This window comes from Rhododendron vialii, chromosome 7a (genome assembly GCF_030253575.1).
Source record: "Rhododendron vialii isolate Sample 1 chromosome 7a, ASM3025357v1".
In the NCBI taxonomy this organism is placed as follows: Eukaryota; Viridiplantae; Streptophyta; class Magnoliopsida; order Ericales; family Ericaceae; genus Rhododendron; species Rhododendron vialii.
The window spans coordinates 29,017,756-29,043,357 of NC_080563.1; the positions used below are offsets into that span (position 1 = coordinate 29,017,756).

General features: G+C 37.8%; 1 protein-coding gene across 1 annotated transcript; it reads left to right on the forward strand.

Moving 5' to 3' along the window:
• Positions 1-1,229: 1,229 nt before the first annotated feature.
• LOC131333166 (chaperone protein ClpB4, mitochondrial-like) lies at positions 1,230-22,757 on the forward strand. Its single transcript, XM_058367534.1, has 10 exons — positions 1,230-1,720; positions 3,189-3,407; positions 3,473-3,710; positions 5,209-5,404; positions 10,153-10,207; positions 11,210-11,360; positions 13,282-13,590; positions 19,613-19,878; positions 19,976-20,905; positions 22,216-22,757. The coding sequence occupies exons 1-10, from the start codon at positions 1,448-1,450 to the stop codon at positions 22,519-22,521; spliced, it is 2,943 nt and encodes a 980-aa protein (XP_058223517.1). The 5' UTR covers positions 1,230-1,447; the 3' UTR covers positions 22,522-22,757.
• Positions 22,758-25,602: the final 2,845 nt, after the last annotated feature.

A 25,602-nucleotide genomic window follows, 5' to 3' on the forward strand; every position in this document is an offset into this window, starting at 1 on the left:
ATTTGATCAGTCACCTCTTCTCTACATGAAATCTCAAAAAAATAAAATTTTGAAACCTTTAATTTTCATTATTCTTATCTAGTTTTTTATGAATTTCTTTAATCATTCAATGGACAAGTATAAAATTGAACCAAAGATAATAAAAGTTCTCTAACACAAAGAAATAAAAAACTTGAGATGCCAAATATTATTTTGGACAGTTAAAAAACTTTTTTAGTAGTTTTTTTTTTTTGTCTTTGTAGCAAAAATTAATTTGAGATGCCAAATATTATTTTTATTTTTTCGTTGGCTCAAAAAAGTTAAATACTTATGAGCTTTTAAGATGGGTTTTAAAAGAGTTATGTTTGGTTATTTACGGAGACTTATTTATATTTATACAAGTTGAGGATACAAGCAAGTTTTTTTTTTCCTGAACACACAAAGAAATAAATTTTCATTCATGGCAAACTAAGCTTAATTTCACGAAAATGCCAAAGATTTATACATAAGTTTATATATGTTTATGTGTAGCCTGAAACTAGAAAAATAAATAAGTAGTTGAATAATAATTAAGAACCAACCACCCATTCACTTACAAATCTATGGACATTAAAACTTTACTATTTTTGTTGGCTTTTTTTCTCATCAGTAGTGAACCTTTTTAAACTTTGAGGCCATTATTTTTAATTTTTAGGTTTGTCTCAACGAGTAGAATAAAAAATTAAAACACCATGAACGATATTTTTCAAACTTTAGAAAAATCCCAAAATAATCAAAATAAGCTGGTTTATCTTGTTTATTTCATTTATTTTGTTTTAAGTTAAAATTTTCAATTGGTCCATATTTTTCTACTTCTTAGATTCCTCTTATGTAGAGAAACCATAAAAAAGTAATAATTTTTTTCCCAAAACTTAAAAGTTTAGAAAGGACAACAAAAAAGTCACTTTTGGTTAGCCGGAAATATTGAACATGTATTCTCTATTGTTGGTGTAGAACACGTGTTGTTTTGGTGTATGTTTATTGCATTTTTCAAAATGAAAAAGAGGGTATAAAAGGCTAAAGACGAGATGAGGGCAAAATAGGAAATGAAACTCCATTTTTGGCTGACCTCGCCAATTTCCGTCACCTTTAGTGACAACTGACTAACGGTTGGGGGTATGTGCAGCCGACAACTAAACCAGAGGGGAGGTAAGTATAATTTTCAAAACCTGAAGAGAGGTATCTGTAATTGTCAGAAACCTCAGGGGAGGTAAGTGAAATTTACCCAAAAAAAAACAGAGGGAAAGAGAATACCAGAAGAGAACTTCCGCACAGCTTCTACAAACTTCCTTCTTTTTCGTCTTCCCCAAGCTTCCTCTCTCTTCTTCAGAAACCTCCCAAAAATACTCGCAAACAACAAAACAATCATAAACCATTCCATCGAACCACCAAAACCCACCCTGATTGATTGTACCTCCGACGCCGTACAATGGCGACCACCAAAACCTCCTCCGCCGCGAGGCTCACAAGGTCCGCTCTCGCTGCCCTCAAGGCCTCCTCCTCCTCTTCCTCCTCTCTCTCTAAATCTCGACCCGAACTCTCTCGCACTGCCGAAATATGTTCATCGCGGGCCCGAACAGCACGGAATGGCGGTGGTGTTGCGAAAGCGTCGTCATTCAATGACGCCGTTGTTAGCAGAGGCTTCACTCGTCAGTTCCTCGCTCCTTCTCGGTCTTACTCCACAGTTGCGAGCTCTAACCAGGTATCTTTTTTGCTCATCTATTCTGCATTTGGATTTGTAAGTCTGGATATGTGACGCAGTGAATTTGGAGCTGGATAGAATGGTTTTTTTTTTTTGAATTGTTCTCAGCTGTTCTTTTGGTGGGGCTTTAAGTTGACGACTAATAATTAGTTTGAAATTGGTGGTGGTTTGTGGTAATATGAAAAGTCGCAGATGGGTGGCTCTTTTCATATTTTTTTTACAGTACTTGTGTAATGCTTGTGCTTCGCATGTTTCTGCGTACTCATTGGTTCAATTGGTAGTTGGGAAGTTAATATACATATGTTTTTTGTTCCTGTAGTAGTGATGAGAGTATAGAAAGAGCAACATGAACAATGGGCATATCTACTGCTGTTGTGTCTAGGAATACTGAGAGTCATAGGTGCCCTCATAGACGTTTTTGAACTGCTTGGAGTTGGCAAAAATACTAATACCTAAAAATTCGAAGATGGAAAGAATGAGATGTGTTTTTCCATGTGAAATTCCAAAATGAAAGAGAAGGCTCTGTGATTTGTAGCTGTCTCCAAATACATATTAAGTTATAAAAATATATAATAAGCAAGAGAGTTTACTAATGTCTCACACATTACTTCAAAAACATTTTTCAGATACCATGGTTTACTAATGTCTATGGAAGAGTAGGCTCTGTGATTTGTAGCTGTCTCCAAAAACATATTTCAGATACCATGGTTTGTCACTGCTAACGCTGTAGTTAGTGATTTTGTGGCCAAACAATAACAGACATGAGCCAAAGCAAAGATGTTTCCACAGCCAAAAGATAGCTATGGGTCCTTAAAAAAAAGAAGAGGAGCTAGCTATGCATTATAAGGTTCTACACAACCTGCTTCATCACTTGAGAAAACTAAACTCGTTCATAATTAAAAAGGAAAGATGTTTTGTGGCCTTTCAGTACACATGGTCATTTTCTTAATGTGGTTTTCCCATGCAGAAAGTATTTAAAAGGAACTACATCATTTTTAAGTTACTGTTTAGAGAGCAAGACATGTTGTCCTTGGAGGAGATAAACTAGTAGGATCTCTTGGAAGTCGATGTATGCATTGAATATGCATCCACCTTAACAATCCAAAGAACATAGGTGGACATGATCTTGTTTTAACTGGCAAGAAGTTTATGAAGTTGCTTGAATTTAAAATGTGTGATCATGCATCCTGAATATAAGTAATGATCCATCTGATAAATTTAACTAACTCAGTAATTTGTTCGCGAATCTGGCCTAGTCACAAACACGTCCGCCTCTGTTTTTGTTTTTTTTTTTTGGTTTTTTTAATTGGTCTATCTGAAGCCTCATCAAACCACATGTGGTCTGTCAAAATTCGTACCATTGGCCCTACATAAGTTTTCAATCTCCTGTTTATCTTCTCTAGAGACCCTTTCATTACTTCGCTGGTTTTCCAATGCATTTATATGAGCTCAACAATCATATTACCAGATTAATAACTCGGAGTTCACTGAAATGGCGTGGGAGGGAGTTGTTGGTTCTGTGGAAGCAGCACAAAATAGCAAGCATCAAGTAGTGGAGTCTGAGCATTTAATGAAAGCTCTTTTAGAGCAGAAGGATGGTTTGGCTAGAAGAATTTTCACAAAGGCTGGTCTTGACAACACATCAGTTCTGCAAGCTACAGATGATTTCATATCCCAACGACCAAAGGTATGCATATTGAAGTTTTTATAATACCAGTTGCTTTTGATACATGATCATATATTCTGTGGCAGGTGGTTGGTGATACTAGTGGCCCTATATTGGGCTCAAATCTGACCTCTCTCTTGGAGAATGCTAGAAAACATAAGAAAGAAATGGGAGATGCCTTTGTGTCTGTGGAGCATTTAGTGTTAGCATTCCTTTCAGACAACAGGTTTGGCGTGCGATTATTCAGAAACCTGAAGCTAAGTGAGAAGGATTTGAAGGATGCTGTTCAAGCTGTTCGTGGCAGTCAGAGAGTAACGGATCAAAGTAACCTATCTTGTTCTTATGGCATGCATTTTTTTTTAATCCTAAAACAAGGATAAGCATGGGGAAATTTATGAGACATATTCGAGATTTGGAATCTGTAAATACTCTGTTTGTCCCCTTTTATCAGTCCCTTCGGGAGTTTCAACTTCTAAGGGAAGATGCATTTAATGCACTTAATTCTAATGGGAAGTATCGATTGTCAACAATGCCCCCCTTTATACCCACCTTCAAAAGTATTCATAATACATGGCGAGGAACATTTTTGCAAATTAGAAAGTTTTATGGTTTTCCTTTTCGAAGGGGGCATGCATTTTGGTATGTCTCAACTCTCAAGTTGAAAAGATGAATAAACAAAGGGGTTTCTTTTGAAATTGTCATCCATACATAACAGTCATTTTGTTTCACATCCCGTGTCTGCATCCCTGCTTTGTTGCAGCATCTAATCTTGAAGTGACTAGTTCTGAAATTTGAAAAATAATGAACAAGAACCCCCAAAAGTATTTTTAAAAAATATGAGCATTTACCTTGCAAATTTTGGGGACATGTACAACATACAAGGACCCTCCAAGTTTCCCTTCTTTGACCTTTATGGCTCCTTAGGCCTCCTTAGAACCCAGATTTACTTAGGATTTCTATTTGGGAGCTGTTAATGTGGTGTTGGACACATTGACCATCACATGACTCAAGTGCATAGGATAGGGATACATTTATAGTTGCCACACAGCTTAACAAAGAGAATTTAATTTTGAATTGTATGTTTGTTACAAGCTGTAAGATCAGGGTATGTAATAGATATGGACTTTTATGATGTTTGGTTTTAGGAAAAATAAGTCTCACTCATAGTCAATCTATCTCCTCAACCCCACTCAAACATATATCAGTGCACTGAATGCATTCTATCGGAGGAGCATCTTTATTTCTATGGGAGATGTTGGTCACAGTTACGACTTGGGGTTAATATACTACCCCCATTATTCTACGAGAATTGACTAACTTATCTCGTAACCAGAATGTTAAAACTTGCGATCCAACTCATCCAAGTGAATATACTGCCTGCATCATTCTACGAGAATTGACTGACTTATCTGGTAACTAGAAGAGTTGTCTACAAAATGTTATGACTTATAACTTCTCAATTTTAGTTTGCTTAAAGATTTGGTTCTGATGGCATTTATTTGATGACATAGTGTTTCAAACGTGGAAAGTAAACAAGAGGGTTTTTTGTTTTCTAAGCCAAGGCATGTGTTTTGGTCAAGGGATTGCCCTTTATATTGAAAACTGACACTTGAATCATTGCTTGTACGCTTTTGTTGCCTTTCTATCCAAACTTTTATGGCTATAAGCATGTAGACTATCTTTGTCCCTATTGATTCGTAGTGCCAATGATACGTGAGCTATGGTTATCACTGCTTGCTAAGGTTTTGCTTCTTGGCTGTTGGTGGGGTTTTACCTGCTAGCTTGTTATCTGCTTACACAAAATTGTACTTGTGCGACGTAGATCCCGAAGGAAAATATCAAGCACTAGAGAAATATGGGACTGATTTGACCGAGCTTGCTAGGCGTGGGAAACTTGATCCAGTTATAGGTCGTGATGATGAAATAAGGCGATGCATCCAAATATTATCTCGAAGAACAAAGAATAATCCTGTTATTATTGGTGAGCCTGGTGTTGGGAAAACTGCAATTGCAGAAGGGTATGATATTTAATGCTTCTCATGTTCCATCTTCTTCTTCTTATTTCCCTCTCCTTTGTTTTTTCTTTTTCTTTTTCTTGGAGTGTTGGGTTTTGGGGGAGTTTATGATATTGGGTTTATTCACTTTTGGTTGAACCTATCTTGCCCGAAAACACTAATACCCTAGCGAATTATGTTTTGCAACACACTTTCCATGGTGCATCTACGTTACTAAACAGTGAATTGAGCTTCTAGAGTTGTCTTATCTTCTGCATGAATATAAGAAAAAATTGGTCATAGACTTGTAATGCTTCAATATCTGTGTTAATGCTTCTAGAGTTGCGTTATACATGAATATTTGGACAAAATATTGTATTTCAGCGGAAGGTTATCTCTTGAAGTAAGTGCAGTTTTTAGATTATGGTCTACAGAAGCCTACCGCATGTGCTCCAATTTTGGGCATGTACCGTACCACATTCCCGCTTCATACCGGAACAGTGAGCGTTCCAGGTAACATGGAGCTGAACCGCTAAATCTGTTTAAATTGCTTCACTAGCATATCATTTTACATTTTTTTCAACCTTCATATTACGTACTACCGTGAGTTTGAGATGATTGCGGACTATGTCAAACTAAGACTGCGAGGTCCCGAGCATGGGTGTGCACATTCAATTCCCAAATGCCCTGGTAGGGGTGAGCAAAAACCGCCCAACCCGACCCAAAGGGTTTCGGTCGATTTCGAACAACTGATTCAGTCGGTTACGGGTTGAAATATGCAGAAAATTCGGTTTTCGGGTTAACGCCCAGGGAACCTGCTTAAGCCGACCTGGCCCGACAATGTATATTATATATCTTATATTATAATATACTATATATATACACCAAGTCACCAACCCTAACTTCTTAGGAGACTTTGCCGTTCCCAAACGCCAAAAGGCCCAAAACCCTACACATGGTTATGCACGCTCTATCCACCCCAGATCTCAAATGTAGCAGCCACTGTGAGCCTCCGCTGTACACCATCCACCGCCTCTCTCTCTCTCTCGCACACCGTCCACCGTCTCTCTTCCGCACACAGTTCATCGATAGCTCGGAAAAGGTGAATCTCAGACGTGTAGGGTTGATTTATCACGGATAGAGTTTTGATTTATTATGTGTTTTGATTTATTAAGGATAGAGTTTTGATTTATTATGGAATAAAGAGTTTTGATTTCTTACAATCTCTTTATCATTCTAGTCTTTGTGATGCTGCTTCAGTAATATGTGAGAGGGATAGAGTTTTGATTTAATGCAATACTGGTGATGAAGCCGAAGCTGTATTGGTCCGACCTGACCTAACAAAAAGAATCGGTTTCTCAGATGGTTATACCAGTTACATGGTTCGGTTCAGAAAATTGCCAACCCGACCTAGTTAGGCCGGGTGATGGGTTGGGGGCAAACCCGACCCAACCCGCACACACCCTTGCTCCCTCGGATGCGAGGACTTATACCAGTCCCAAGATCAGAGGTGTTAACTTGTGTAAGAGATGCCGATAGGGACCGATTACGATTCCCTGAAGACTTGGGAACGACACAGAAGGATGTCAACCCGCTAAACATGATTTGATCCGGATGAATATAGTTCCGTTCAGGTAGACTTGGCAGGACCCGAGGAGGAGCCTTTAGAGGCTTGGTTGTGGTATTGACACGGCTAAACCAAGTCTCGACCTTGCCTGACAGTGGGAATGGCAAAAGAGAGGAAGACCTTCACCATACTGTTTACCCAATCACTGGAGATCTAGCGGTTTGATGGCTAAAGAACTGATGTAGGATAGAATTGAAGAGGATTAAGGGAGATCAAAACACAAAGATAATGGCCTGTTTTGAAGCTGTGAACAGTGGACATGAATAGTGAAGAGAAGAGAAGAAGAACACCTTGTTTGGTTCCCATCTCATCTCATCTCATTTTCCTCTCTACACGTTTCTCAATCCCTTTTTTTCTCTATCTCTCCGCTCATTACCACTCATTACATCAAAAATAACTTTGAAAAATGAGAACCAAACAAGGTGGAAGGGTTTTAAGAAGATGGATCTAGGCCTCACACCTATTTACCAAAGGCATCACACCTAAGGCCTCTTTAGCATCACATCAAAGAATGAGATTGCATCACATAATCTTCAAAGCTATAAGAAGGGACAAATTTGTGTGGGGGCACGTGCCCCCCTCGAAACTAATTATTTTTATTTTTTATTAGTATATATTAGCATAATTATGAAAGTGTGCTACTATATAAACATACACACGTGCGTAAACATATACATATAGAATCAGTTTTATGCTTCAATTTCATCGTATGATCCATTTTTACTTGTTGGTTTACGAACTGTTTGTCTATTTGGAGCTATTCTTGCTTGATTCTCTTTATTTTTAAACGTCTAGGAGAAATATCTTAAAATAAAATCGTTAATAAAACGATCTCGATAATTCCTAAAACTTGTCGATGTTCATGTAAAACATACTCTAAAAATTGTCTGAGATTTTGTGCTAATTTTTACGTAATTTGATTGAAAGTATGCGTTATAAACTTTTGTAGTTAGTAATTCATGCCTTAAATCTGTACGATCTTATTTTGGTTGGCTAGAAAAAATAAACTTTCGCCATTATAATTAACAAGGTGCCCCCACTAGGCTATCCGTCCCTAGCTATAAGCTTTTGTAAATTCTTATTCATTCTTGGATCCATAACATGTGAATGCAAATAACTACTACTTTTTCCTAGAGGTCTAGGTGGAATGAATGGGTGTGAATGCAAATAACTATTCCTATTCCCAAGATGGATGGATAGGATGAATGTGTTATTTAATGGTTGCATAGATTGAAAATGTGGTCAAACTTTCCTAAATGAAAAGTCACAAGGCTCATGAAAATCAGAGCCTTTAATAGACTCTTATTGGGTATATTTAGTGGCTAATGGACTAACTCTCCAATCCATAAAGGCCATAACTTCCAACCATATGAAGTTACCAAATATCCGTGACCTCTTTGTGTGGACCACATCAAGAACAAGGGACCGTCGCAGGAAGGTGCTCGCAGAATATCACCCGTTGGACTACCACGGGTGCCGCGAGGGTTGCGGCCTGACAGTACGGAAGGAATATTCGCTCACGACTTGTGTAACATGTGTCTAGAGTTTATTGGTTCACTCAGCCCTGAAGGAATCCTACCAAGGGTTTCTTTCTACTGTTTATTTTGTTCTTTCACCAGCCCAGATTCTCCATTTGGTCCCTTTGTTTCTTTGCTTGTTCTTCAAACTATTCAAACTATTGGAATTGCTTCGAACCTAACCAGATACTAATAGTCTGCTGTTCTTACTGGATGATGACCGTGCTACGACATAGTAACCTATGCTATGTCATGTTATGTATGATAGTGTTTAATCTGGGGTTGTAATATTCGTGGAATATTCAGAGAGGGATGAGAATAATGAATGTTTAAACAAAGGGACCAAATGGAGAATCTGGGCTGGTGAAAGAACAAAACAAACAGTAGAAAGAAACCCTTGGTAGGATTCCTTATCCTTATTAGATCAAGAATCAAGTGCGACCCCTCTCTCTGGAAAGAATAATGAATGAATGATGAATGGACCTTCGAATGTGGAGCAAATTACTTTCCATGGAGCAGTAATGCGAGAAGCACTATTTTGACTGAAATAGTTCTTGTAATTAGTATGTTAATTATAAATGTGTCATTTCCAACGACTTATAAAATTTATGATACATAACATTGAGAATTATTAATCTGAATTGCTAGACAGAGGAAGAATAGTGTGAGACGTGTCCATATGAATGAATAGTTGTTAGTTCAATCAAAGATTTTATTTCTTCCGTCCCCTCTATTGATTGAGCATGCAAAAAATATTTATCTGAGAGTCACGAGGTTAACGTGTATGATTTACGAAGATAGTGGTTAGATGAAGATAGCAGATGAGTCGGTTCACAGGCTGCCAGGTTTTCCTGGAATTTTGCATCCCATAGAAATTGGAATGAGTGGGAGTGGAAGAGTTGTTGGCTCTCGTTGGCTTGCTTTCTGATGTATTTCAAATGAGAGCAGGAGAGGATTCTCTGTTGTGGTTGCAACCTCAATCTGGGAAGTTTGAGTTGAGATCATTTTGCAAAGCTTTGGTGAATCACAAAGATCCATCCTTTCCACGGAATGGTATTTGGGGTAGAAAGCTCCATCCATGTGGCTCTCTTTGTTTGGAAGGAGCACATTGCAAGATCCTTCAGAGTTATTATCTTATTAAAAGGAAGCATACTCATGTCAGTTGTTGCATTTGTATGAAAGATGCGAAGTTAGTAGACCATTTCATTCATTGTTTGGTAGCTTAGGAGTTTTGGGCTTTGATCCTCGTGTTGTTTGGATTGTTGTGTTTCATAGTTGGTGGGTTCGTGGAGAGGAGCTAGAATAGGACCTTTTTAATGCAATCGGCGGTTTTTTTTAAGGGGATGGAATCTGCTTTCTTGTAAGTGAAGAGTTACAGTTATGTCTAATTTGTTTAGTTCTTGGGAGGTGTTGGTCCTCCGTTGAACCAATTCTTGGAATTTCGGTATACATTTGAGTGCATGTTGGACAGTGATATGCTTTACTTTTGGTATTCTTTTTGTTTACCAGTTGGTGGCATCCCCTTGATGCCTTTTATCTACTGTAATAAATTACCTTTGTGATTGGAAAAAAAGAGTGTATTATGGATGCATACGTTTTTTCTAATGCAAAATTTTTATATCTTGCAGGTTAGCTCAAAGAATTGTCCATGGGGATGTTCCTGAAACTTTAATTAATCCGAGGGTATATCTTTTTCTTTTTGTCATCCAGTTATGTATTCATTTAAAATTAAGTAGTTAGCATATCGAAGGAAGAAAAAGGTAATCAAGGAAAATTTGTGGAATGTGATCCTCAGATGTTTATATGTACAATACATTATTATTTGCTGTTTGGGGTTACCGAAGTTGTGGGTTCCGCCTTTCTTCTGCAAGTTGTGAACTTATTCTGGGGATGAAATTTCTTTCCCGGATACTATGAGGATGACCACTTTAATCATATTATATGTCCCTAAAAATCTTCTCGTGACCCTGAGTGTAAAAGGTACGCACGTCCTAGAGCTGTCTAGAGGTTTGCGCATGTTAAAAACTTAAAAGTGAAGCCCCTTTAGAGTTCAACATACTGTGAGTTTAAGAACCTGATGCTTGATATTCAATTTTGTTACTGCTTGGGTTCAAGTAAGTCTGCGTGATACAAATCCTTGTGTATCGTTTACGTCTGTTACAGAAATTTCTGCTCCAGATACTATTTAGGATGATCCCTTTTATCATGGTATAGATCCCTAAAGATCTCTCCCTTGACCCTGAATGTAAAAGGTAAGCGTCCTTGAGCTGTCTGGAGGTTTGCGCAATGTTAATAACCTAAACAGCGAAGTCCCTTCAGAGTTTAACATTCTCTGAGTTTAAGAACTTGATGTTCAATATTGTATTTTAAAGTTAGAATGAATTGGAATCGAACTGACTCGGACATATATCTGGTTACTGCTTGGGTTCAAGTAAGTCTGTGTGGTACTGTTCCTTTTGTATTATTTACATCTGTTACAGAAATTTCTGCTGATTCATCCTCCAGAAAGAACAGCTGACTATTTGTATCTGGTTAGGTTCGAAGCAAATCCAGTAGTTTGAATGGATGATAAACTTCATTACAAGGATTGCTTTAAAAAGCGTGTCATGTAATTTTGAGTTCAAAATGCAATTTTTTCTGCTTTGCACTCGTTTCCACACCTTAGTTTCTTCTTTTACTGTACAGTTGATCTCTCTGGACATGGGAGCATTAGTTGCTGGTGCTAAGTACCGAGGAGATTTTGAGGAAAGACTAAAAGCAGTCTTGAAGGAGGTCACTTCTTCAAATGGGCAGATTATTTTGTTCATTGATGAGATTCATACAGTTGTTGGTGCCGGTTAGTATTCAGTTTGCCTAGTATATGATGTCTTTATGTTTTTATCCTATGCTTGGAATAAACATTGAGTGCGACGGTGATACTGTCCTATGCGGTGTTGCCAACCAATAAAAATACTGACAAGATTGGACGGTCACCCTTGTCTTCCACCAAACTGACCATGTAGTCTCTACCATCGCATGTAAGATTTCCCATTGGTTTTAGACCTTTTGGTGATACTGCTAATCACTGATATACCCGATTGTGTTATACTCCAACGCGTGACCTGAGTTCCAATCGCCAAACTCATTGGCTACGAATACCAAAGCAATAGCGTCCGATTTTTGTAGGTTTCTAATGGGTAGAAGTTCTAGATTTTGGAACTATATTGCAGAAATAGTCTATTTTAAAAGGTATTCAATAGGGTGCTTTATAACCAGCAACTATCTACTACTTAACTGTACGCATAAACCGATTACTCAGCTAGGACACCTGAATAAGCTGATATATTTTATGCTTACAGTTAAGTAGTAGATACTTGCTGGTTAAATTTATGTTTCATTATTGACATAATTACAGAACATTCCTAGAAACAAGTGTGAAAACAAGACCTAAGAGTATTTATTTTGGACGATGTTTTTAAACCAGATTGGACCGGTTGGTTCAGCCGGTAAACCTTCAACCAGCCATGGCTCTCTCCGGATCAATGAATAAACCATTTAAATTCCAAAACCAGCCTTATTTATAAAAACCGGAGCAAAATTATGGTTCAACCGCTAACCCAGTCAGAGCGGGAATGGGTCATTAGAACCGGCCAGGTCTGAAGAATTTGAAACTTCCGAAATATGAGAGCATGTTAGCTGTCAGCCTTGGAGCAGTCAATGAGCTTCTCGAACCAACAGATGCAAAGCATGTGCTTAAATTCTGTGCGTGGGTGCCTCTTTATTTGCTAGTAACCAATGTGAGAGTGCAAGACTGTTTTTCCATGAGAAAATTCAGCTAAACATGTGTACTCTTTGGTCTCCGGACTTTGTTTGTTACTTGATTAATGTTTTGGTAATCCATAGGCTTATTCCATTCCGTTTATCCATTGGCTCTGGCCAAGAATTTTTCTTTTTGAATAAAATGCTAATTAACTTCCTCCAACAGATTTTGAAGAATCTTTGTATAGCCTATATTTTACTATTTCTATTTTTGTAATACTTATAATGTGGTTATGACACAGTTCAAAACCTGTTGACCCGTCCACCCGATCACTTTTTCCAGTTTCTAGAACATTGATTTTAAAATGTCCTGTATAAACAAGGAGAAGGTTTTGAGATTTAGAAAAAACATGGCAACGCAAGCGATTTTGTTCCAGACTAGTAAGGTGATTCATGCATATCCCTATTTGTCTGAAGTGTATTGGAATTTTAAAAATAAACATGTAATAGAACGCATTTAGACACGTCTCGGGTAACAAACGAAAGGTATTACGTTGCCTTCTTGGAAGTTCATGTGCTGCTTATCGTAATTTAAACTGCCAGAATCTATGGTAAATCAGATGCACCTTTTATCAATGTATGATAATTGCTGTGGATCTTTTGCCAAAATAATGGTACACTCAAGATGCCTTGAATTATGCAGTGTGGTTTGGGAAATGAATATTAGGGAAAAAAAAAAAAAAAAAACACCTTTTCTCCTTAGTTTGTTATTGGGTCAAGGAGCATTTAATTAAACATCAACAGAATTGGAAGCACAATCTGATTGTGAGAGATACATCTTTTGAGATAAAAAATGACATTATATCCTAGCATGTAGTGCATACAAGTAATGTAGTAGGGGTTCTTTTGGTTTGATCGTAGTCACATAGCGACAATTTTTGACATTCTACTTATGTGAGTAGTACTATGTTCTACTAATGTTCAGGCATTTGATGAGGTGGTTTTCTTTACGTTTGTAGGGGCAATGAGTGGAGCAATGGATGCTGGAAATTTGTTAAAACCGATGCTTGGTCGAGGTGAGCTCCGATGTATAGGAGCAACCACTTTGACTGAATATAGAAAATACATTGAGAAGGATCCAGCTCTGGAACGTAGATTTCAACAAGTTTTTGTTGATCAGCCATCTGTAGAAGATACTATATCTATTCTCCGTGGATTGCGAGAACGGTACGAGTTGCATCATGGGGTAAAAATATCAGATAGTGCCCTTGTGGCAGCAGCGGTCCTTGCTGATCGATACATAACAGATCGGTTTTTGCCTGATAAAGGTAAATAATAGCTTTGCTTCAGGTCAGGAAAATGGTTGTTGTCTTGAAGCATAATGCTTACGTTTTTGGTTTTCCTATCTATCAATAGGTATAAACTACTAAGGCTGAGTTTGGGCTATCTTTTAGGGAGAATTTTTGGGAGGTCCACTATAGCATGTTTCTAACCCCACTAGTCCACTTCTGAAGTTCTTAACCCCTCTAGTCCACCAATAATTCCAATGACAAAACCACCCTATGTAAAAGAAACGAGGGCCTTGTTTGACTAACACAAAAAATGTATTTTTTCATTTTTTTCGATCTTATTGCAACCACATAACCACCACCACACCCACCACCACTCCACCACCACGCCAACATATAACGTTATGTGTGTGACTAAATTTTCTCTTTTCTTTTCTTTTTCCACCACCATCACCTCCGCCACCACCACCACTCCACCTCCATCACCACCACTCCACCTCCATCATCACCACGTCAACATATAACGTTATATGTGTGAAAAAAACTTCTATTTTCTTTTTTTTTATTCCTGTTTTGAGCCCTTCCCTTCTTGAACCCGCCACACCTTAAAATTTCTCTTTTATTTTTATTATTTTTATTTTTTAAACCTATTTTGAACCCTTCCCTTCTAGGGATGGCGTTCGGGGCAGATATTGGGTTTTCCATCTTCGATCTCCGAAACCGAAGTACCGCCCATATCCGCCCCGATAACCGAACGGGGAAAGAAGAAGGAAACCATAACCGAGCCATTCGGTTTTCGGGTAATCCCCGAACCGAAAGGGTAACCGAACCAGATCACAAAAAGAGGAAAAAAAAAATCAATATTCAATCATTTTCATTCTCAACAGATGAGCGAACGCTCATCTTCGATTCAAGCTGTACTACAGGGAGAGAGAGAGACCTGCGCCCAGAGAGAGCGAGATCGACGATGTACAGAGGAGGGCCGTGATGATCGACTGCGGAAGGTGATGATCGACGAACGGCGGAGGGGTGATCATCTACAAACGGTAGAGGGGTGAGGCTGTCCCGCCTATCACAGACGATGAGAGTGAGAGATAGAGGGAGACGAAGAGAGAGAGAGAGAGAGAGAGAGAGAGAGAGAGAGAGAGAGAGAGAGAGAGAGAGAGAGAGAGAGATCAGAGACTTACGCTCGGAGATAGGGAGACCGGCGATAAACAGCGGAGCGAGATTGATGTGAAGCGATGATGTACTGAGAATTTTTGTGTGGGACAGGCGAGAGATTCAGCCGATATTTCTGATTTAAACCCTAGTGGCCCTTTTAAATATATAAAGGGTTATCACACTCCAGGTCCTTAGATCTTAACACATGCAACAAGTTGGTCCCTGAAATTTTTGTAAGTTTGCACTTCGACCCCTAATCTCTTTTCTTATATATATTTATGCATATATTTGTGTGTGTGTGTGTGTGTGTGTATATATAGGATTCGGTTCGGTTTGGTTCGGGGATCTGCTAAACCATACCCGCATCGATACTCGTTCGGGTATCCAAGGCCTCAACCATATCCACCGGGAATTTTACGGTTATGGTTCGGGAAAATTTTTCGGTTACGGTTCGGGTACCCATCGGTCCGGTTCACTTTGCCATCCCTATTCCCTTCCTTTAACATATAACGTTATTTGTCCTAATCTACGTTATTGTCTTATGTTTTGTACTACATCAACAAAAGTGCACATATAATTTTATGTCTCAATCTGTCCTCTGTACGTTATCACAAACGAAGATAGATCTGACACATACAAGGTTTTCTATTGATAGCTAGAACGTATTTTTTGCCAACACAACAAGCACATAAAATATTATATGTGTCTATCTGAACTTTGTACCATGCCAATATGTTCTCTGCATGTTGAAAAAGTGCACATATAAACTTATATGTCACAATCTGCGTTCTTGCCTAATGTTTGATAATACATTAACAAAAGTGCACATGTTGGCACATAAATTTCAACCAAAGATTGATGAATATCATATGTTGGGCTTGCAGACTAAAAGGCATATAAAGAGCCTAAAAGCATGTTGACCCAGCGAGTCCGCGAATCAACAAACACGTGTTGGCCCGACAAGCCTAACGAATATATGAGCTTGAACCATGTAAGCCCATATCTCGCAAGGCCTACAAATCAAATATTCGGTTGAACTATGTAGGCCCACATTTCGCAGGGCCTACAAACCAAATATGGGTTCACGTAGTCTCAAATTGGTACGTAGAGCCCAAGAAATACTTCTGTGGAAGCAGAAGAATATTATAAGATGGATGTCATCTGATGCAACCAACATTCAAAATTTAAAGAGAATGAGTAGATATGATATCATCCTATCCTCTGGCAACAACTATTCAAATTCAAAGGAGTTATTTGGCGGTTATGCATCTGATGAAGGAAGCCCCTATAAATATGAGATCCATCATCAAAGGAAGGGATCTTTGATCTATATCTCTAATCTATCTCTCTTATCGATCTCTCTCATCTACCTCAAGACGTCAGATTTCATACCTCATCTCTCAAGTCTCAACTCTTCACCATCACACTCTCCGCCCAAACATAAAAGCTATACATACCTCTTCTCCCTCAACGTAGAAAATATACAGAGAGAGAAGATATACTCCATTCAAGCAAAACCACTACAATCTACAACCACCAAGCAACCTACCCGCTCACTACCACCTGCAAACTTCGAAGATCAGTAAGAGTAAGCATTCCAAGTGATAGGTAAAGGGTTCCAATCCCTCTAAATGTATCAAATATTCTCTGTTTTGATGTAAACAAGGGTTTTAAACCCCAATCATCAATAAAATCAAATAGTTCTAGTCTATTTCCTGTTCTTTATTCTTCATTAATTGGAGGTTTTACTTTTGTAATATGTAATTAACGATTTGAAATCCAAATCGGAAATAGGAGCCTACATATACAAAATCAACATTGTTCGCTTGAACAGTGGATATTTGAGATATAGATTTTGAAGCGTGGGTAAATTCTACGGTTCAAAATTTATGTCTACAGCACATATAATCTTATATGTCCCATTATGTTCTCTGTACATTATCAAAAACAAAGATAAATCTGAGACATATAACCATGAAACCCTAGCCCCGCACTGGCGGCCGTCGCTAGGCATCCATCACCGGTAGTCGTCGCAGCACCTACCCCTAATCTCTCTCCATCCCCTCTCAATCGTGTGTGCCTGATCTTTAGTACATATAGACACCCAAACCCTGATCCTAATCTCCACCGCATTCTCGCATACTATCATCAAAAAAAAATTAGAAGACAAGATCCCTTAAAGAAATCTTTTATTTCAAAATTTGTCACTCCCTTTTTTGTTAACGCCACTCCCCTGCAAGTGTATTCCTGCAAGTGTATTTTTGGTACAAAAATATACTTGCAGGGGAGTGGCGTTAACAAAAAAGAGAGTGGCAAAATCATTTTCCAAAAATCAATGGAGTATCGTCCGCAGGACATAACGGTGGTCTTGGCCGAGAACTTGAAAGACATGAACCTGATCTCCAAGATGGACGTGTACGTCGTCGTCTCGATCGCCAATGCCCTTCAAAATGAGATAAAGTATATTTAATGACTAGAAAGTTTCTTGCAAAAACTTCCCTCGAGAAGAAAACTCATCATTTCTCATGATTTAACAGTCAAATTGAATAATACAAATTGCGATAGAATTGTAAAGCAACACAAATCAAGCCAAACCAATGATAAGTGAAATCGAATCAATCAAAAAGACCAGTCAAACAAAGAATATACACTTTTTTAGGGGTACATAAACCAAAAGTTTTATCAGATAAAAAAAGACACAAAAAGCAAGACGAGTCAGGATCCATAAAAGTACATTAACTGGGGAAGGGAAACAGAAAAGAGACGAAGGCAAAAAAATAAAATAAAATGAAGGTGGATAATAGTCCTCTAAAGAAAAACCTTTTCGTTTTCTTATTGTCAACCTTTAAAGAAACCTGGGCGACAAAGACATTGGCGAGGTCGCCGTGCCCATGAACAAACTCCTTGACTGCGCCGACGGCGGTGTCGAGTGCGTCGTGGCATCTGTCCACGACTTTTCTCCGGCGGCAACGAGAGAGAGAGAGAGAGAGAGAGAGAGAGAGAGGGGCTGTGCTCCAAATTTGTTTTTCGTCTAGGGTTTCTCTCTATATAACAGCTTATATATGAGGGCATTGTTGCCTTGGTTTAATTTCTTTTTTAAAAGAAGTGGACTTAAGGCCTTACTAAACTATATTAGTGGACTAGAGGGGTTACAAACATTAGAAGTGGACTAACTAAGTTACAAGTTCTCTATAGTGGACCCTAGACTAATTTTTTATATCTTTTAAGTTGGCTTATTTTTTGTCTTCTTTGGACTTGTGTCAATTTTGGGCTAAATTTTTCTGGTAATCCGGTTTGTCTCTACGAGAGGAATTATAAAATAAGCACAAAAGAATTGCAGGGACGAATTGGATTGTGATAAAAGAACAATCAGAAGCTAAAAAAGGTTTGATAAAGAAAATAACCCATGTTGAACATAATAATTGTTCACTTGGTTTTTATTTTCCAATTCGTCAATGCTTTTATGCCACGGAACTAATCCAATGTTGCTTTTTACATAACTATTACTAATGCTTTTCTGGACTTCATGATTGTTAAATCTTGGGCAAATTTTCGTAGTCGTCCTTCTAGTTTTACGGTTGTCTCAATTTCGTCCATCTAGTTTCAATTGTCTCAATTTCCTCCTGTAGTTTGTTTTACGTCTCAAATTGGTAAAATCGTTAACACCGTTAATGAAACTAACGGAAAAAATATGATTAAAAAATTAAGTGCTCCAATTTTCAATCCGATTGAACCAGTGCGAAGATCTTATTTTTTTGATCATTTTATCCTAGATGGTCGTAATGAATTTTTGGCTCTAAGGCCTTTCAACGAGCACCCGAAAACTCTTTATTTAGTTTCAAGACTCTTTTAGGATGCTTATTGAAAGGTCTTAGAGCCAAAAATCCATTATGACCATTTAAGATAAAATGATCAGAAAAATAAGATCTTCGCACTGGTTCAATCGGATTGAAAATTGGAGCACTTAATTTTTTAATCATATTTTTTCCGTTAGTTTCATTAACGGTGTTAACGATTTTACCAATTTGAGACGTAAAACAAACTACAGGGATGAAATTGAGACAATTGAAACTAGAGGGACGAAATTGAGACAACTGTAAAACTAGAGGGACGACTACGAAAATTTGCCCTTAAATCTTTTGCCCCATCTTTTTATTGCATTATGAAATTCTGCCACCATGTGATCCATCTCTATAAACTTAAATGCATGAACAGACACTATTGGTTACCAAAAACCCCCGGTGGCTTACATTCAAACTGTGTTTGGATTGAGTTTGTGGAGGGAAAAGATAAGTATAATTTACGTACATTCTAGAATCCCTCCCAACATCCAAGTCCAATCACAACCTGCTACTGTACTACCTACTTGATTGATGGCCTTAAAAGGACTTCCACTTTTTTTAAAAAATTCTTTTTGAAAAAGAAGGTAAATACAAGCTAAAAAATCATGTATTTACGCAAATAATTTTTCTACCAATATGGATCTTATTGGATAGAGCTCATTGAGATCTTTTAAACAATGCAAAAAAAATTGGAAAATTATTTTTTATTTTCATAATATGTGAGTTCGAAATTACATTCTTTTTGAAAAGGAAGGCTTAGAAAGAAAGCGGAACGGGCTCTTAATGGCAATTAACATATGTGAATTTGCTCCCTAACTTATCCCCAAAAAGGGAGAAAGGTAAGAATGGAACATGAGAAGAATGTTGCTGCCATCAGTTTCTTTGGAAACATGTGCTGCTATTGAACTGGGGATGCTTTCCCTTTAAAAGCGCGTGCTAACCTCTTTTGAACTAGTGTGAATTTCTTCTATTTAGAAGCTCGTGAGTTACCTAGCTCGTTTACTTCAGATATATATGTGGACTATCTGAAATTCCATTAAATTCTTGTCCAATTTCAGCCATTGATCTCGTTGACGAAGCTGCTGCGAAGCTAAAAATGGAAATGACTTCTAAGCCTACAGAGTTAGATGAAGTAGATAGGGCTATTCTAAGGCTAGAGATGGAGAAACTCTCTCTGCAAAATGACACTGATAAAGCATCACAAGAGAGATTAGCAAAGCTGGAACACGAGCTTGAGGTGCTTAAACAGAAACAGAAAGAGTTGACTGAGCAATGGGAACGTGAGAAAGCTCTCATGATGCGAATACGGTCTATTAAGGCTGAGGTAGTATCTGTCTGATTGATATTACATTGTGCAAAGATGCATTTGTATCTCCCTAAATCTTTTCAACTAATCTCATTTTGTTTTTGTTGTTGAATAGATAGACAGAGTCAAGCTAGAGGCGCAAGCTGCTGAGCGTGAGTATGACCTAAGTCGTGCTGCTGAGCTCAAATATGGTGTTCTAATGTCCCTTCAGCGTCAACTAGAAGAAGCTGAAAAAGCCCTTGCTGAATATCGGAAGTCCGGAAAGTCTATGCTTCGAGAAGAAGTTACAGATCTTGATATTGCTGAAATTGTAAGCAAATGGACTGGCATACCATTACAACACCTCCAGCAGTCAGAGAGGGAGAAGCTGGTCAATCTAGAGAAGGTTCTCCACGAGAGGGTAGTTGGTCAAGATATGGCAGTCAAATCAGTGGCGGATGCGATTCGCCGCAATAGAGCTGGATTATCCGATCCGAATCGTCCAATTGCGAGCTTCATGTTCATGGGACCCACTGGTGTTGGTAAAACGGAGCTTGCAAAGGCCTTAGCTGGATACCTCTTTAACACAGAAAAGGCTCTCGTGAGGATCGATATGAGTGAGTATATGGAAAAACATGCGGTCTCTCGCTTGGTGGGGGCCCCACCTGGATACGTTGGTTATGAAGAAGGTGGACAGCTCACTGAAGCGGTTCGCCGGCGGCCTTATTCTGTTGTGCTGTTTGATGAAATGGAGAAAGCACATCCTGATGTCTTCAATATTCTGTTACAATTGTTGGACGATGGGAGGATAACCGACTCCCAAGGCAGGCATGTTAGTTTCACCAATTGTGTTGTTATAATGACGTCGAATATTGGGTCCCAAGTCATCATTGAAACTCTTAGTAGCGCACCTGACAAGGATGAGGTGGTTTATGAGGTGATGAAGAAACAGGTTATTGAGCTGGCTAGGCAAACTTTCCGGCCAGAGTTCATGAATCGGATCGATGAGTATATCGTTTTCAAACCTTTGGACTCTGAACAAATCTGCAAAATTGTTGAGATCCAGGTAACTAGACTTTCTCAGCTGATTCATTGCTAAGTTCATGTTTAATCTACACCTTTTTCTTAAGAGTTCAAGACTATTTTCTTTCCAGCTGAAAGCTTGAAATGGATCCATCATTCTTTATGTTCATTCGTTTTTTGGTTTAATGACCGTACTTTTGTTCATTTCCTTGACCAAGATGATTTGGTTAATGTGGAACATTTCCAGTACTACACACTGACACACTGATATTGCTGAAGTTAGCATCTATTACAGGGCCCAAATTGATTCCTATGCAAAGCTCTAAGTTTGGGTAACTTTATGCATACAAAGGAGTTTTTTTTATCACTATACATGCATAAATGATTCGACTGTGGTTGATTACCAATAATGCTAGTTTGTTGATATTGCACTGTGTTGCTGATTGGCTGTGTTACATGGATCCTTTATTTTTGGCTCAAGTACCCGTGTCGATGTGTCCAACACACATATCCTTTTGGACACTCGGATCCTCTAATTGTTAAGATACTTACATAAAAGGAATATCAAATTAGCTAGAAAAAATGATATTTTGAGTATTTCACATAGACAGGAAATAGGGAAATAGCAAAAACATAATTTTCTTAACCCTTTCTTGTTTAAATACATTTGTAAACATAGTTTACAATACATAATCCGAGAAAATTATGCAATATGTAATACAAACAAGAGTTCAGGACGTGTCCCCGTACCCGTACCCAAGTTGGGGACACATATCCACGTATCCTAAGATTTAAGTTTAGGAAGGTCCGATGCTTGGACTTGCGTCCACACCCGATACTCATACCCGAGTCCATGTAACATAGCTGATTGGTGATAGAGGACTAATTTTAATTGTTATACCCCACATTTCAAGCTCATATAACCTGGAGTTATCTTTTTCATTTGTTGTGAGGTTTTAATCCTTTAAGTAATTTCTTGGTTAAAACTTAACCCAAAGTGTGGGATGTGTCTGAAACGTATGTCATTGTAGTTGCCATGTCATTATAGTTGCCCCGTTCTGATTAACATGGATCTTGTGTCTTTCTTCTTGCATCAATCTTCTGGGAGAAAAAATGATCAAGGGCCCTTGTCTAAATATGGTGTGCATTGTTGGAACATCAAATGCAACACTATGGGCTGATTTTGCGTATTGCATATAGCTGTCTGCCTGTCTTAACCAACTCAAAAACAAGTGTTGAATAGATTAGCAACTACTAGATTTTGCGCTATAGTTATCTTACTATGACAGTTGATCCTATGTTGTCATGGTGTCTAAAAATCTTAATTTGATAGTACTGTTATGTTGACTGTAGATGAATCGGGTGAAAGAGAGGCTCAAACAAAAGAATTTTGAGCATTACTACACCAAGGAAGCGGTTGAACTTCTTGGGAAGTTGGGTTTTGATCCCAACTTTGGAGCAAGGCCAGTGAAGAGAGTGATACAACAACTGGTTGAGAATCAAATTTCTATGGGACTCTTAAGAGGAGATTTCAAGGAAGAGGACTCTATCATAGTTGATGCTGACTTAAAGGCGAAAGACATTCCTCCCCATAAACGGTTGATTATCAAGAAACTGGAGACTCTTCCCGCCAAGGATGCTATGGTTGCTAATGACTAGTACTGAATGCGAGAATTGTAAATAATGTCAGGTAAGAGCTAGGTTTTGGTCTTTTTCATGTTATGAAAGGTTTTTTGTGTGTAATTTGGGAGGATTGTTATTAGTCACTTTTTTATTACCCTCTCTCCTGTTGATATTTTGTTTTGGTTAATCTGATTTTAACTTTGAAGCAGTTCTGGAGTTTCTGTTGAAGCACTTTTTGTTCGACTCTGAAATGGTGCTAGAAAAATTGTGTAGATGTGGGGTAGTGCACTTCTTTGCTAGAAAATATGCCTTAGTTTAAGGGGGTTTAATATAATTTGCCCTTATATTATTTCTTTACATGAGCAAATTAAAAAAAAAAAACTTATAAAATATGGATCTTATTTTTTATCCCACTAACCAAAACTCTTAACTCATCCCCTGGTGATGCATATGATTCTTACCATTGAGAATCAATTAGATGACGGGTGATCTTTTTGATAGCTTGAGAATAAGCCATTAAGTTTTATAGAATATAAATGTGATTAAATTATTATTTTTTGGGTAAGTTAATAAATATGATTGATTTTATTCAGATAAAAAAGATTATGATTGTTATCGTTTTATGAACTTCATTGGGATGATATGCAGCAAAACAAAATCGAGGTGAATGCGACCATGACAAACAAGAATACAATAAAATCTCTCTTAATCATTGTTAAACAAAACTGAAGTAATTGTAATGGCATGATTCAACCACACTGGACTAAAACAAATGAACAGTTTATTTCCTAAAGAATTTCTTTTGGTCATAAATTACGATTTGTTAAGCAAAATTAAGGGTTGGTTGGAACTAAATTAGAGTAATTATTTTTAAAGACAGTCGGTATTGTTGAGTTTAGTGAACTTTTTTTTTTTTTCTAGTTTTTCGTCAAAATCTTTAAAATTAATCATTTGTCATGATGAGAGAACTCAAAAAAGTATTAAAGCATTGATCGAAGTTAAAATAAGTTCTGATAAGACGACGTTAAAGACGTTTGAAACTTTTCCGTCTTTAGCAAACTACTACTGTCCTAGATTCAACTTATCAAGACAAATGGTTAATTTAAATATAAAATCACTTCCCAAATTGATAATCACATTCCCTAAATTTAGGGAGGGCCACAATCAATTTCCTTCATTAAATGAGAAATTTCATATCTAAATTTTGGAAGGAATGAGTTGAATGTAAGCTTCTTGAAAAAAATAGAGAACTTGGTTGGAGCGAGCTTGAATAAAGTAATCCTTCAAAACCATTTTTCTTTCATAAATATAATATTATGATACTCTAAAAAAAGAAATGGAGGTAAAAAAATAGAGCAGTGGGTTGGAGATGGCCTTGCAGCAGTTGGCCTCAATTTAGGCTTAGGCTATTCTTTTTACTGTCATTCTATCTGAATTTTTATTAGATTCATGTTAAATAATGGGAATTGATTTTGGCACTTCCCAAATTATAACCACCCTCCTCAGGCTTCCCAAATTGATTTTGGCACTCCCCTTCGGAAGTGCGGTTATGAATTTGGAGAGTGCCAAAATCACTCCTCAAAAAGAAAGAGCTAAAAGTAATTTTGGAAATAAAAATTTAAAAGTAAAAAGAGAGAGAGAGGGAGAGGCGGAGGGGGGAAGGTTAATGTCTTCCACTAGCTCCATTCGTTATCAATTGATGAAATTGGACGGTGGGGGCCTAATTGTTAACGGAATAGTAAATTTAGTTGTCTTTTTATTATTAGTTAAAATCTAAGTATTTTTTTAAAATCCGTGAAAAGTTCAGAAGCTTTTTTAAATTTTTTTATATTTTCGAACTTTAGATTGAAAACACGATGTTGAGAATAAATTTTTTACACCGCCGGTGTAAAAGATTAGTTTCCTCCAAATTAATTGCATTGCGTCACGTCGCTATGTTTTATTAATTGGGACCACTATTTTGACACGTGTCGCAATGCAATTGATTTGGAGGAAATATGTGTTTACACCGGCGATGTAAATAATTTATTCTCTTTCTAGAAATGCTAGAGAGTAGAAGACACGATTTCAGCTTGTTGTAGAGAACTCGAACCGTTACAACTCGTTTGGATTGAGAGATTTCGAGAGAGAGGAAAAGAAATGGAGGGAGAAGTGATTCTTTCCCACATTTGGGAGCTTAATTAGGCGAGAGAGGATGAGAAATGGGAAGAATGAGAAACCCCTCACAGGCCATTTCGTTTCTCGCCAACACCGGCGTGATTCCGTGAGAAACCATGAAGTTGCCAATTTTGTCCTCGCTGCTGCCACACCTGTCCTCGCTGCCACTGCAACCCACCCCTCAAATCGTCGATTCAATCCCAAGACGATGAGAGGTACCTGATTCTGGTCGATTTTGGTCGACAGGAGGTACTGGTCGATTGAAAATAAACCGGAGGGAGAAAGGAAGAGAGAGGGTACCTGATTGATTAGTTCTCTCGTAGTTGCAGGAGCATCGACAGGTACAAAACCCTAGAGAATGATTTATAAAAAGGCTAAGGTTATATTGGTAAACGTATATATGACTCTCTTTTCTTTTCTCGCTATCTCTTTTGTCCATTCAAACAAGATGGTGAGAAACCACACTCCTTGCTTTTATCTAATGAAGGAAGGGAGTTTATAAATGCAACTGCGAATTTACTGCATGTAACGTTTACTAAACAAAGCCACAAAATTTTATAAGAATTTGCTACATACAACCTAACAAATAATCAAGAACTTTCAAAATTACCCTGGGTAATCCCTTTTAACTCTCCTCATCCCCCTTTCTCTCACGTCGTCATATTCGAACTCTAGAGTTTGAAATTTTGGCTGCATTTCAAGTTTTAGAATATGATATTGTCAGCAAGTTTTGAACTCAAGAGTTTGAAAGTTTGTTATAATTTCAAGTTTTAGAATATGATATTGTGTATAGGTTTCAAACTCTAGATTCTCTAGAGTTTGCAAACTGTAGACAATATGGAGGAGTGATAAGTTTCAAACTATAGAGTTTGCAAATTTAGCATAATTTCAAATTTTAGAATTTGAAAATATCGGGACAGAACTGGTTTAAACATAGAGGAGTGATTATTGTCTACAATA

What these genes read in the sequence shown, in the direction of transcription:
- LOC131333166 (XM_058367534.1), top strand. Translation starts at nt 1,448, where the DNA reads ATGGCGACCACCAAAACCTCCTCCGCCGCGAGGCTCACAAGGTCCGCT. An exon ending in TCATATCCCAACGACCAAAG is followed by an intron (nt 3,408 to 3,472) that starts GTATGCATATTG and finishes ATTCTGTGGCAG; the next exon opens with GTGGTTGGTGATACTAGTGG. An exon ending in AAACTTTAATTAATCCGAGG is followed by an intron (nt 10,208 to 11,209) that starts GTATATCTTTTT and finishes TTTACTGTACAG; the next exon opens with TTGATCTCTCTGGACATGGG.